The 14,927-nt window shown below is 36.7% G+C and overlaps 3 protein-coding genes across 4 annotated transcripts; 1 reads left to right on the forward strand and 2 right to left on the reverse strand.

Moving 5' to 3' along the window:
* Nucleotides 1-646: 646 nt before the first annotated feature.
* On the reverse strand, nt 647-2,290 carry LOC113778488 (RING-H2 finger protein ATL73-like). Its single transcript, XM_027323920.1, has one exon. The coding sequence runs from the start codon at nt 1,489-1,491 to the stop codon at nt 979-981; it is 513 nt and encodes a 170-aa protein (XP_027179721.1). The 5' UTR covers nt 1,492-2,290; the 3' UTR covers nt 647-978.
* A 1,780-nt stretch (nt 2,291-4,070) lies between these two features.
* On the forward strand, nt 4,071-6,280 carry LOC113774262 (bZIP transcription factor 18-like). Its single transcript, XM_027318818.1, has 4 exons — nt 4,071-4,510; nt 5,025-5,157; nt 5,326-5,410; nt 5,685-6,280. Exons 1-4 carry the CDS (start codon nt 4,071-4,073, stop codon nt 5,885-5,887), a joined length of 861 nt encoding a protein of 286 aa, XP_027174619.1. The 3' UTR covers nt 5,888-6,280.
* A 2,317-nt stretch (nt 6,281-8,597) lies between these two features.
* Nucleotides 8,598-12,383, reverse strand: LOC113751871. Of its 2 annotated transcripts, none has more exons than XM_027296028.1 (5): nt 11,567-12,383; nt 10,925-11,382; nt 9,322-9,509; nt 9,027-9,093; nt 8,598-8,949 (listed from the first exon to the last, which is right to left on the reverse strand). In XM_027296028.1, exons 1-5 carry the CDS (start codon nt 12,252-12,254, stop codon nt 8,911-8,913), a joined length of 1,440 nt encoding a protein of 479 aa, XP_027151829.1. In that variant the 5' UTR covers nt 12,255-12,383; the 3' UTR covers nt 8,598-8,910. The 2 variants fall into 2 exon arrangements, with proteins under 2 accessions (XP_027151829.1, XP_027151822.1); XM_027296021.1 differs by having other exon boundaries at nt 10,925-11,406.
* Nucleotides 12,384-14,927: the final 2,544 nt, after the last annotated feature.

Genomic DNA, 14,927 nt, shown 5'->3' on the forward strand with positions numbered 1-14,927 from the left:
CTCTGCCTGTTTAATAACAACTCTCGTCTTAATCATCAATCATTTCAAACCAGAAATCGAAGAAGAGTGAAAGAAAATCCAAAAAAAAAAAACACTTAAATATCTTCCAAGATCCCCCCCCCCCCCCCCCTCCCCGGCGGCAAAAGTCTATGACTCACCTAACTGGAATATTTATGTGAAGCCTGTGAAAGAGCAGTTAAATTAGTTCACCGCCACTTGAAGCCAACCGGACAACTAACTAAAGGAAGCCCTCATGTTTTTCAGTCAATTCTAGTACTAGTACCATATTTTCCAGTCTTTTGTAGCAGTAGTAGTTTGTTTGACGTGCTTTTTTTTTTCCAGCCAATTCACTGCCCAATAACTCATATCTGCAGGCTGCCATTTGGTCTTTTGATATCCGACCTTCACTGTTCATTCATTCATTTGGTCCCCTACTCCCCTCAGATTGAGAGACTCTTCCAAGATTCTTCTCGTATTTTTGCCATATTGGTGATGCACCGCATACATAATTGCAGGTACCTCACCTCTTACGTGGGAATGGTATTTCTCTGAGTTTTTTTCGGAGGGAAGTGTGGCATTTGCGGACTAGACAAATTGAGCAGTCTATAATTGCAAGAACGCAGCACCAAAAGCTAGCAACACCAGATAACTAACTGCTCCAGTTAGTCTCTTCATCTATTCTTTTTTTTTTAAGGTATTGTTGGTGTAAATTTCTGCGCATGCATACATACATGTTGTGAACTTAATACATAGCCGCTCGAAACTAAAGAGTAAACTGACATATTCTTGGATTCTCAAAACAACGAGATTACCTCCCGCTGCTACTCATGACAAAGACCAATTAACCTGCTATAGTAACGAGTATAACAACAGTTACGGATTACCCTCCTCATCTATTGCCAGATGACAACAATTACTCTACAGCAAAATCTACAAACCACAAAACTTCATCAGCAGTCATTAATTACCTTGCATTAATCAAGTATTCGCCGGAGTAGGATGTCCAAACAACAGCTGCCGACAAGTTGGACAGGATGAATGCGACAGTAGCCACGTATCCACGCACTTGACATGGAAACCATGATTGCATCTGGGCAAAATCCGTACTTTCTCTCCTTCACTAAATTCTCCCAGGCATATGGGACAATCCGTGGCTGCGATATTGATTCCCGACTTGTAAACAGCCACCGGGATTTTACGTAACGCGTCCTTGGTTAGACCCGATGAGGCCAAACGTGAGGCTACACCCTCGGGAGTTTCCAAGGCAAATCTCCGGCTGCACCTCAATGCACAGCGCACAATTGAATTTAGGCCAAGCGCACATATTAATGCACATAGCAAAGCTGCCAATATTATCACCATGTTGCTGTCGAAATTCGCGTCGTTACTAGTCGGGTTGCTTCTTGTCTCGTTGATTAAAGCCATTGTTGCAACATCGGATCCGTTGAGGAGGTGCCGAGGCAGGTGATATCGATTCTGCTGATTTCCCATTAATTGGCGTAACTAATAAATATGGGTCGTTGCTAGTTCAATGCTGGCAAAAATGCCTGATATAGCTAGTGACTAGATGAATTGAATCCGAAAGGGTGAATTTTTTTTTGTTTTTTTGAAATGCAAGAAAACCGTGAAGCTGGCTGGGTGAAGGTATTTTACATACAAAAGTCGGAATGTGTAGATACGACGGATGAGGGGGAAATTAGATGACGAAGAAGATGTGGTGGCGAGCTGATAGGAAGCAAAGTAGCGAGTAGCCAGCTGGGGTTCAAGTGACCGGGATGCATGATTAGACGCATTGCCAAGGGAGAGACGGCGTGCTTAGGCGAAAACGAGGAAGTGTTGGAAGGATTCCAACAAGATAGAAGCTTTGGAAAAGCATCCAGTTGATCAAATGGATAAGGAAGCAAAGGAAAGGAGAGAATCAATTAAAAGGGTTCTTGCTGCTGTGATTGAAAATCGGGACCAGGGGACTCGATCAATATTGGTCCAGCATAGCTATGGTCGAATTGAATTTTGGGACTAGGAATTAGATACCCGGTAGGGAGAGAAAGGAACTACTGCTTCTTCACCTTAAACTCAACAACAACTCGAGGAGTTTATACTAAAACTACTACCTTGTAGCACTGCAAATTTGCAGAGAAGTATTTGAGAAATCATCCACTGAAGAACATTATTAATTGTGACAACAGATCAACTACATCTTACTTCCTCTATTAACATACATCATGACGCAATTTGATGGAATTGGTGGGTGTTGTTTTCCTAATAATCCTTGGACAGCCTATAGAATTGTCAATATCAGTCATGCACGGTTTTGCGGCATGAGAAGCGGGGAAATATCTTAGTTTCTCCAATGGTGTCATTGGCTAAGAATGCAAGCAACACGACAAAGTAGATATTTTCTGGCAAGACAGGTAATAGTGAAGTTTTTCTTTCTTTATTTAATTTAAAGTTGATGTGATTTTAGTCTGCCAACTAATTTGTCATATCTTGAAGATAATTACTTAAAATAAAAACAGTTGAGGTTGGCGATTCACCATTTCATCCACCAAGATCAAATGGTCCAAATCTTGACTTGCTAGTGCGGCTTTGCATCATTCCCTTGTCCTTCAAAAATTCTTTTTCTTTCTCCAAATGCTGACTGTTAGATAACCATGGACTTGATTTTTATTTTCTTTTTTTTAAATAAAAAAAAATTGGGTTGTGGGTTAGTTGACCTCAGAGTGCAATCTCTCTCTCTCTCTCTCTTCTAATCTTGATAAAAGCTATTTCAATTTTGCTATAAAAAAAACGTTATCAAATAACTAAGGTTGAAGTCTGAATAATTAGAGATTTTAGGTTCCAATCCCCCTCCTTCCTTCCCACTTCTTGAATCCCATCCGTCTTACTACTAAACGAAAATAAATGAATAAAAAAGTTATTGAATAAGCATAATGGATTTAATTTTTTTTTATTTTTGGTTCAAGAGGACGGGGATTGCATAATAGAGGACTTGAACGATAAAGAAATTTGATATTCACTTAACTAGCAGTCTCTCTCCTCAATCCTCATTGAGTGAGCCTTGAGAACAAATCTTCAATCGATGCTTATGTGACCCAAAACAAAAGGGCTCTCCGCAGACATGCATGATGCAGTTGAATTCGATCGTAACTGATCCCAAATTAATGAGATCTAAATTCGGCAAGTGGGCCTGATGGGCTTCTTCTTGCCCGAAAAACAAGCGGATTATTCAAACAAGGAGATATCTGAGTTCAGCATCCAATTTCCACTTGTTCTGAAAATTATTTGCGTGCTTCCTATATCATAGCAAAAAATGCCTGCCTTGTGTTCTTTGTAATTCCACTCACTTCTCATGGATGGTTAAATTGAAAAACGGGTACATGATTTGCCCTGATTGATTGAGTTGATAATAAAGTTAGTGGATAAGTTCATGGCGTGGCAGATAACGAGGAAAATAGAGAAATTCTTGACGCCAGATGGGAAGAAGATAAAAGCTTGAAGAAGAATATGCCCCTTGATCGAAGGAAAACCTCCACCTGAACAGGAATATAGGGTGGTGAGCTATATTTTAGCAGCCATGAATTTAGAAACCATACTGCACCACGACAAGTGGCCATCTTTAAGTCGTCACATTTAATTTCAGGCCAAGAAATGCAAATTTAATCTTTTTCTTCTTCCTCGCTATATAAAGGCCCAGGAAGCACTAATTTTACCGGGACTAGACCCCATATTTAATTTATTGTTCAAAACTAAATCCCATATTTAATTTGTTGTTTAATCTATTGTTGAATCTTCCAAAACTAAACCCCATATTTAATTTATTGTTCAAAACTAAATCCCATATTTAATTTGTTGTTTAATCTATTGTTGAATCTTCCAAAACTAAACCCCATATTTAATTTATTGTTGAATCTTCCAAAACTACTCCATCAGAATATTCTATTTTTTTTTTTTTTTCAGAATTTTCAATTTTTGTTTAAATATCTTTGATGAATTCAACTAATCCAGACGAGCCAAACCCCGCAACTAATACTCCGCCATTTCTTCTGTTCTTGGAAACACCCGACGCCGACATGATCAGCTCTCCTTTCAAAGGTTCCCTGGACTGTGCATGGACGCCGGAGTTAACTGTAAAAGCATTCGACAATGACGATGATAATGTCATTGTTGATTTCGACATTGACTTTGACGATGATCTTTTCTCAATTTACATGGACGTTAAAAAGCTGGAAGAGAAGGAGAACAACGTCAACGTCGGCCTTGACAATGACGTTCTCCAGAACGGAGGCGGTTTTGTTGCCGGGAGCTGTGGCGGCGGCCGTTGTCGTGGGAGGCGGAAGAGGAAGGATAAGAGCAAGACTGCTATCATCACGACTCAGCCGAGGAAACAAAGGCAAAGGCGTGGGCTGAAGGGTTGTTTGGTGGATGAGAAAAGGTTTGTGGAGGCGAGAAAAGCAATGGCGCCGGAAGAGTTGGCGGAGCTTTGGGCAATCGATCCTAAGCGGGCCAAGAGGTTCAAATCCTTTTATTTTAACGTTGTTGCATGGTTCAGCCGTACAACGTCACACATTTTCCATACAACGTCAGTGTTTTTTGAAAAAAAAAAATGTTAACTAATTAATGATCACCAAAGTCAGTTCAATCTAAAATCCAAATTGAAGACAAGGATTCAATGCTCTTGCTCTTATTTTCTCCTCTGCTTAGGGTCTTCTTTGTGAAATTTAGCAGTACTTTCTATGATTGATGACTGGGTATAGGAACATGGAGTATTTTGGAGGGTTTATCTAGCAGGGAATGAAGCCTTTTTGTTGCGTGTCAATTGATCGTAAGTCAGAAATTTGCTATTCCTTTTACAGGGTAATGGGAGGTGAATTAGGTTCCAATCAGCAACCTGTGAACATGATAAAAAGATAAAATTACCAAGCTCGCCTTTTGTCTTGACTATACCATCATAAGTTTTGATCTATGCCCACAAATAGAGCAAGTGACCTGAGCTGTTATTAATAAAACGTAGTGGTTGACTCCAGGATTGTGGCAAATCGACATTCGGCAGCCCGGTCGAAAGAGAGGAAGGCTCAATACATAGTAAATCTCGAGGAAAAGCTGAAGACGCTTAATTCGCAGGTGGCTTTGCTCAATAATCGACTCACCACAACCCAGGTATGTGCTTTGTTTCGATTCACCTCATATGTTTTTGCAGAGCATGTCACGCAATCAACCTAAACGACGCTCACTTTCTCCACATGCTGAAATGTAATGTACTAATTAAGTGGCATCTCCTTTTGTTTTGTGCAACCATTTGACTTGTGAAAATCTCAACTCTCTCAGAGGGAGACAACGGAGCTTGTAGCTGAAAAGTCAGAATTAAGATGTCAGCTGCAGACCCTGGAGAGTCAAACCGAGCAAATCGATGGTATGCACCTCTGCCTATTTAACTACTGCCCTCGGTGTCTTTTCTTCTTTTTCTGTCTCCCATCAGAAAATGATCATGGTTTAATTTCGTGCTCAAGAACCTCCGCGAGTATTTCTCCAATTTCATGCCCAGCAATTTGGATTATATCTAGTTTTTGTGTTTATGCTTCACTGGGACGATTACTAGTCAAGTGATTTTCGGTTTGAGGGCTTCTCTTTGCTACAGTAATGCGTGATATCGATCCTAAAGACACTTCTGTATTTGTTGTTTCCAGCTCAAAATGCAGCACTCAAGCTGGAAATCCAATGGCTGAAATCCGTCACAGGGGAATTGGACGACTCCTGCCACGTCTGCCAATCCGAGTCTCTGCAGTTTCCTACTTCAATGTCAACCCACCAAAAGCCGCTGCTTCACAATTGCCAGCCCAGCACGTTATCTCCCTATTTGCACGTGGCAAGTCCACAGCCTCTCTTCTAGCAATTACAGAGAGATGCCCCCGCTGGTGAACTACAGCAACTGTACAAATCTCTCATCCACACAATCACCTTTTGAGCCATGCAAGAAGTGCTCGCCCGTTAGTGTTAGATTTGATGATGCTGACATTATCAGCAAACGGTCAAGCCCTGCTCATCCTTTGAGCACAGTGATAGCTAGCTTTGTGGGCTTTAAGGTCGTTGCCCGTGTTCAGGACGGTAGTGGAGCTTCTTTTTCTTTTTTCCTTTTTGGCCATAGCAACGCTAGGAGATCCATGCTTAGTGGAATAATAGGACGACGATTAGGCTACCTGAGAGGTTGAAACCTCGCAACGAGTGGCTCTGTAACTGGTCTTGTTTAAACTTTAAACAAAGGCTGCTAAACAGTTTCAGATAACTCTCTCACCGTTGACATGCAAACTTAATTCACTCTTCATGTGTTTGCGTAAGACGACTATTTTTTTTTTTTAACGATTTCCCATCCACGGCCTCCAGTAATCACTTGATTTCCGAAAGGAATCAATCTTGAGCCAAAAGCCAGTATTGGCTTGTCAGAACAGAGAGAACGGAAGATCACCCACATTTTTAAAGGCCTAAGACCTTTTTACTGCAATAGTACTTAAAATAGGCTTTCTTCATCTCTCCTTTGATAGCAATTTTTTCATCAGAACAAATAGTAATTAAAATGAGTAGGCTTTTGTAGGAGAAGACGATAAAGGAAGAATTACAAGGCCTAATTTCTCAACATCTATCCAATAAGAAGGGGATGAGAGAGGTAGGTGTTTGAAGCCTTGTGTCATGGATGAAATTGAAAGTGGAAAAAGGAAATTTCTCAATATCTGTCTAGTGAGCAGGGGATGAGCAGACGGAATCCTCTGTCCATTATATCTGTTTATTTTTCTTGTCTAATGTAAAATTAGAGTTTATTGCCAAAATAACTCTTCTTTTAAAACATATACCTAAAGTAACCTAATTTTAAAATTTATTACCTTTATAATTCTTTTTTTTCCATATAGATTGCATATGTGGTAGGATAAAGATAGAGGCACATTCTATCTCTCTTTCCCAACTAATTTCTTCCCTAATTCTCTCTCTGAACCTTCCCACTTTTTTTTCCTTTATTATTTTGTGTCCTTTCGTTATTTTTCCTTGTCAAATGTAATTGTTAAAAGCCAATATTTATATTAACAACATCTAAAACTTCATTATCATTCCTGATATTGTATCTGTAGATGAAAATATTCTTCTCAAATTGATAATTTCAAAGTAAATGAAGATTATTCTCTTGTCTTTTCTATTGTGCAGTTTTTGGAACATTCCTATGGCCTTCAAAAAATTTTGAATACTAATTGCTTTAACAAATAATTTCTCACACCGTGTGTTTGATAAAATGTCTAAGAGGAAAACTACGTAATAACATAAATTCATGCTCAATATAAGCATGTTCATTTGTAGTGCCTCTCTATCACATAATCATATAATCTCGTATACTTGAAGTATTTTTGCACATTTATTCAACATCAATTAATGGCTTGTGTTACTTTTGAGAAACTTTAGGATTATCTTAATTGCAATAGTTTGATTACTTTTTGTAAAAGTTCTTTTCAAGAAGTAGGAAGTATAACATAAACAAATATGATAGCCTTGAAGTTTTGTAACTTTTTCTTGTTATTGCTTATAATGTTCATTGCAATTTTTGTATTTTGCAAATTTATTTTTGAAAACATATATGCAATAAACTTGATACATTTAAAAAAATTGCAGAGAGCAATAATAGCAAGGTCAATAATGGTAAATTTTATTTTAAATAATTATAACGAAATTATCAAAGTTATGTAATTTTCTTGTGCCTCTATAATAAAACAGTATAAATTTTTAGTTTTTATTGGAAACTAAAAACTAGATTAAAGTTTTCCTTTTTTATTATCCTACATGGCAATCAGGAGTATTAGGTGGCAACAATAACATCGATTTGGGAATACAATTTGAAAGTGAATCACATTGAAAATATTTTTTAGAAAGAGTGTTATTTTGGCAAAACACTCTGTAAAATTACGTAGTTCCACTTCGAAAGTGAAAAAAGGAAATTTCTCAATATCTGTCTAACGAGCAGGGGATGAACAGACGGGATCCTCTGTCCATTATATCTATCCATTTTTTAGTGGAACTACGTAATTTTGTGTTAGACAGAAAAAATGGATAGATATAATGGAAGTGGACAGGAAAAATAGACAGATATAATGGACAGAGGATTCCGTCCGGAGATGAGGGCGCTGGGTGTTTGAAGCCTTGTGTCGTGGGTGAAACTGAAAATGCTGAAAAGTGGGAAAAAGGGGTTGTGATACGATGGAGATAGAAAGTAGCAGCGATATAGTGGCGAATAATGAGATCGGACAGAGGAAGATACGTGGTTAGAGTAGCACAGAGTAAATTAATCCCAAGCAAAAATTCAGGCGCAAGTAAAAATGCCACATCGTAATTTTGAACTAAAGAACTAAGGGCGACACCATTTCCTATTAGACAGAGAGTTGGACAGGCAGGCAAGTAGGAAGTTAATAATCCCTCATCGGTCAGAAGCATGCGTTTAAAGAGAAGATATCAGCGCCCAGTTGTGTAGACGAGCAATAAGAAACATGTGGTTTGAGGCAAGAGTAGCAGAAAAGGCTAAAGGCGCTTAAATAACAAACAATCACACAAAAATCAAGGAAAAAAGATAGAGAGGTGAAAAACTTTATAGACATTACTTAGATGTTCATTTTTTCAAAATGAACGAGTAATATTGTTGGTTACATCATTATGCTATCCTAATCCTGACTACAAGACTATCCACTTGATTACGAGACAAAAGCATACAAAAATCCATTGCTCCTCCAAAATAGTACTACGCTGAGCTAGAAGCCAGTGAACTGGTTTGCCATGTCTCAAAACAGCAGATGGAGAAAACAGGGATATGAAAAGACAAAAGCTATACAAAGCACATATCTGTGGCTAAAACAAACAGCAAATCAGTTCCTTCAAAAGCTAGCATTAGCGTGTTAGGTTTCGCCACTTGTCCTTCAAATCAACCTAGAGACAATAATCAGTGGTAATTAATATACATTAAAAGCCAAGTGCCAAGAAGATTAATTTTGCAGAACATTTACCTCGGTTCTCTCGTCAAATACATCACGATATGCATTCAAAATAACTTTCCAGTTTCCTCTTCCATACCTGCAACAAGGTCAGTACAAATATATTGTTTTAGAACTTGAGCAAGTCTGACATAACCATGTGTCCTATATCACTCTAGCGCAAGTAGGATGTGATTGAACAAGATTGGAAGAAAAGCGCCGCCACTGAGTACCCAAATAACAAATCATGTTCACAGCAAAATGGTAAGCCATGTAAGACAATGGAAATCAACTGTAATGCTTTGTCTGAATGCAATAATTTACATACTTCTCTACACCAATCCTCAACGTCTCTTCTTCTGATGTACTCCATCTCTTAAATTTTCTCCTTTTCTTCATATTATTGATTTCATATTTCTTCAAAGGAGAAACTACCCTTCTCTTTGGGCTAGGTAACTGAACTCCATTTCCAGGATTTGGTGAATCTCCAGCCAATGCATCAACTGAATCGTCCCACTGAAAAACAATTTAGACTTTTTAACAAGAATAAAATTCCACATCCAAAGGAAAGTTCCATACCTGGAACCAATATTGTGTACATCCAAGATCAACAACATTTAGCAGAAAAATAGGGAAAGGAAAAAACAAGTTTTTGGAATATGCAGCATAATCAAGGTAAGTTACATAACTCTCAAAAAAAAAAGAAACCTGTCAAATTTCCTAGTTGGAGTCTTGGAGAACAGTATAAGTGAAAAGCAGTGATTAAGTCAACCAGGTATCTTACTAAATCCAATAGCTGACTGATCAGAAACTATGCTCATGTTATCATATACGCTCCTAGTTCAATCCATTGAGAAAGAACAAACGACGCCATAGCTCATAAATGATGAATCTATGCATTACAGATGTGAACTAGAACATGTTAAGCCCATACATATCTAATCTCACTGATTCTATCAGTCAAACTAGGTGATTGAGATAAAACAAGTAAAGGAAGAAAACATTTGGATTGGCAAAAGTAGACGGACAAGAACTAACATGGGAGAGAAGAAAACAACTATTACAATCCTTGATTAACTATCAGTCTATTACATTGTTCAAGGAACCCAAGCCAATCTTTAATCGTCTCAAACAGAGCCTTTCATTGCTTCCCACAACTACCATTAGAAAAGATTGCAATGCCCATATTTTTCTCCAAAGGCAACATTCCCGAGCTCCATTGTTATTGAACATACAAGTGCAGCCCTTAGTATAGGAATAGGAGAATTAGCAGACTCCATCCATCCCGTAAAGTATGAAATAGATCTTGGTCTCACACTAAATCAAATAAAATAGTAATAAAAATTCACGGAACTAGGACAACAGAGAATTCTATACCGAGTGAATCATATAGCCAGCCACTGCAATCATATCAATGAATCAAATAGCAACAATGGTAAGGTGTTTCTAACCAGAAGCATAATCACAGATCATGCAGGCAAGTAGTACTTCTCGTATAAGGGAATTTTAAGTTTTATCAGTACATAAAGAAGATGCCAAGTTCAGTGGCATCCCAAATAACTAAGTTTTATAATGATATCATTATAAAATTGATAGGCATGTAATGAATGCAGAATGCCAATCTTTCATCCCTTTAGATTATGTCTCATGAAGTTATTAAACCCCTAATTACTTTAGAAGAGTAAGAACCAAGCTCATACGTCATAACTATGACAAAATTGCACAAACCTCGAAACAAAGTCAAAATGTATAGCCAGAAAGATACAACTTGGAACCTAAAATATATCAGACCAGAACCCAAAAAAATCTAAACCACTAGATAACGAAATTTTGGAGTGTATCCTTTTTCAGAAGGCAAAAACTTGATAGCCATCTACTTCGCTAGATAAAGGAGATCCAACAGTAATTCAGAATTGTAAATAACACATTACCTCAAAAGTACGAGCAGTGCTGCTTCGTGCCATTAAACTCTGTCTTGGTGCATCTTTCTGATGCTCAGAGCAATGATTACCCAGAGTCCCTTCATTAGCTTGAACAGCTCCAGAGCTCTCAGCAATGGAAGGGTTTGCTCCAACATGATTTTCTTCCACAGGCTGCTTACCTGCATCTTTTCTTTCAATGCTAGAAACCACGGTATCAGCAATGTTTAAAGCATCAGGAAGGGGATCCTTTACCACAGCTTTTAGGTCCAACGAACTTGACTTAAGAGCTTCCTGCACTTCATGCACTTCAGGAGTAGATGGCAGATCAAACGTTTTGCCAGAAATGTCAGCTCCAGAAGTGTCACCATCTATGATCTTAGCACCTCTAGACATCCCAGATGGAGCACCTCGGATTCCTTTAGAAGCAACATGCTTCCGCCCGGAAACAACATTTGCTCTCTGCACTTCTACATGAATTGAGAAACAACCACCTAAACATGCTAATAAAATCAATACAGTCCGAACCGAAGGGAAAAAATAAATCATGCATATTCAATGACAAATAAAGCTACAGCATTCATAAAAATCATCATCTTCTGAACTTTTTGCTAATCCCAGCTAAACATATGAACCAGATGCAACGAAACTCACCTCTATTAGCATCTCTAGGACCCGAACTTTGAATTGCCCCGCCATGGGTCCCTTTGAATCCGAGAATCCCCTTTAATTTATCATCAGCCCTCAATGCCTCAGCTACTAATTCCAGAAAAGAAGGCCCGATATCATCTTTTTCCTCTCGAACATAAAGCCTAACCGCCCCAACCGCATCAAGGCCTTTACTCTTCTGCAACACACTATCCCAAATACTCTCATCCCACACGGCAGCCTCGAGCTCATCTTTCCAACTCTTCAGTTCCTCCGAAATCAAACCCACCTTCTCCGCGTTCTCCATTTTACACACTCTCCCTCTCCAAATCCTCCTGACCGCATCGAAATACCTAAATTTACTATCAACGTCCTTATCATTCAGAAACTTTGCAGTACAAGCCACAGCCACCGAGCAATAGGCGGCCTTGATTAGGTCAGAATGTTGCTTAATCTTGTCCTGGAAGTCTAATTCCTCAATTTGCTCGAGGATATCAAGGATCTTCTCGGAGACCGAACCGGCAGATATTTCGGATTCGATTCGTCGTAAAAGGAGGGACTTTTTGAGACCTGAATTTTCGTTTGTGGGAGGAAGAATGCTAATCAGGGAGCTAACAATGCGGTCGTCTAGGGGTTGCCGTACGAGGAATTCGAGAATCCACCGGGCTATGTCGACGTCGATGTCAACATCCATCGAGAATGTATGAAATTGAAACCCTAAAATATATTGAACATTTGAAAGATAGAGAGAGAAGTTGATGTCACCAAGTTAGCAGGGCTGACTGGATTGGAACGTCTCCTTCAACCTCCGGCCCAAATGGGGTCGAAATAACCAAACGGTTCGCCAGGATAGTTGGTTCGCCTTCGAGCCACTGTTCGAAACGGATGAAGACACAACTACGGAAATGATTACTAAATTAAAACGGATAATTTCAGAAACCTCCCCTGAAAATTTCACTAGACACCCTTGAGGTTTGTACAATTACACAAACCTCCTCTAAGGTTAACATTTTAGTAACAAAATTAGTCCAAATTAAAAAAAGGAACGTTAAAAATAGTATTTTAAAGAGAGAAATGAAACTTTTATCCCATAATTACCCCTTATACATATATATAAGTTGTATTAGTAAAAAAATAAAAATTATTAAAAATTATAAACAATCAACGCATGCATTTCACTAATTAAAAGATTCACATTCAATACATTAGACAACACAAATAAGCAATAAAACTATACTAACGATCACATGATTCGGTAAAATAGACCAGTCATCGCTTTTAACATTACTTTGATTTTTGTGATTTTGGAAAAAAAAAATTATATTTTCTCTTTTTTCTCATTTACTTCAACAAAATTACTTTACAACTATTACAGTTTTAAGAGTTTTGAAGAAAATTTTCTCATGAACAGTCTTCTTTTTCTCATGAACAATCTTCTTTTCTCCTATGTTTTTTTTTTTTTTTACCCAAAACCCTTCTTATCACACTATGTACAATTGGTTTCTAATAATTTTCAAGTTATATCAATCACAAAATAGCGCCATTTAGTAAATCAATTGGCCTTATTTTATAATTGCAAGTCACTGTTCACTATTAAAGAAATTCTCAACACTTATTAATAGTTGATCGATGCTCTAATTATTCAATCGTTAGATATTAGTTTCCATAAGACATAATGTCTTAGGGTATATGAGTAATTTTTGATGTAAGTAATTAGGCTCACAATTCTACCAAGGGAGGTAAGTGTAATTTTATAAACCTTAGGGAAGATCAGTGAAATTGTCAAATTTTATCCCTAAATTTTATAAACCTCAATTTATCCCTAAATTAATATGGGTATACTTGAAACTCCAATCTAGATTTTTTTCAAGTCCAAATTTGCAAATTTAGAATCGTTAAGTTTTCTATGCATTTATTATCTATTAATAACAAAAATGTTTCTTTATTTTTAGAGAAAATGTTATTTGCATTCTTGTGTAAATAACATTTCCCTAGTTTTTTTTTAAAAAAAAAATTATTTGTTTAATATTTTTTTTAGTGTAAGTAGATGTTTCAAACCTGTAACCTTCCACTTACACTCCATTATTTCATACTACTCAATCCATGACTCTCTTACATTTTTCTAGTTTTATCATGATACTTTATGCATCACTTATATTAATTTGAAAAAAAAGTAAAAGTTTGAATAACTCCATTCACCATTTATCATTTATACGATGATTACTTTGTGATTTGTAGAAATTTTCATCAACTCTCACTCAGATGAGTCAACACACAGTTCAACTTGACATAGCTTTTCGCTCTTCTTCTTTTTTTTTTTTTTTTTTTTGTAAATTTGAGCTATGCTTCAAAATTAAAAAAAAAAATCATTTGTAAAATAAAACGAAGCTCAAACATAAGATGATTATCGTATTTGAAAATGTGTTTGTAAAAGGGAAAATGAAAAATTCAAGAATTACAATCCATGGTATAAATTTTGAAAAAATCATAAATGAGACATAAGTTACTGATCATAAATTTGTAAAAGAAATTTGTGTTGTAAGTAAAATTATCCATTATGAAGAATTAGTACTCGCATGTACATGTTTAAGCATACATAAGTGCACTGTATATCAAATTAAATGTGTACATATGTAGCTACACTTACTTAAATATACGTTTTTATGTTTTGAAGTGCATTTTTTATTTAACAAAAGTTGACATTATTATGAGAATGCTTTGATCATTTAGAATTCATTTATAAATTATTTTAATTTAAGTAATCCATATTTCATTCACAAATTCTCCAAAAACTATGCATTCATCCCCTAGATCTCCCAATGGTTGAATACTAATACACTTGCGCGCATGCATTTATTGTTAGTCTTATTTTATCAGGCCAACATATTGTCAAGTAAATTGGACTTTTAGAGAAAGATTGCACATAATTTAGCTTAATTTGTGAAAACTTTCAATCTGGTCGGAAATTTTCTTGAAACTTTGTCAAGCAAATGGTACCAGAGAAAAACCAACAATCTCATTGATAAAATTATTTTATTTCTATAAAAAAAAATACACCTCCCACAAAAAGGTAAATGAGCAATGTCGTATGTGGTGAAATTGGCAGTTTTGGGAAAAGCTGGATAGAGTACTGTTTTCAGAACAAACACAGCATGTGTGCCAAAATTGCAAAAGCCTGATTTTAGTTCATTTAGGTCAAAAATTAGATAAACTCATAAATACTAAGGCCCATTTGGATTGTAGTAACTTATTAAAAAAATATTTTTAAAAAAATATTTAATAAAAGTACTTATTATGTGTTTAAATACTTTTAAGTATATTATTTAGAAATATAATTCAATAAATATTTATTGTATTGGATAATATA

This window comes from Coffea eugenioides, chromosome 1 (assembly GCF_003713205.1).
Source record: "Coffea eugenioides isolate CCC68of chromosome 1, Ceug_1.0, whole genome shotgun sequence".
Classification (NCBI taxonomy): domain Eukaryota; kingdom Viridiplantae; phylum Streptophyta; class Magnoliopsida; order Gentianales; family Rubiaceae; genus Coffea; species Coffea eugenioides.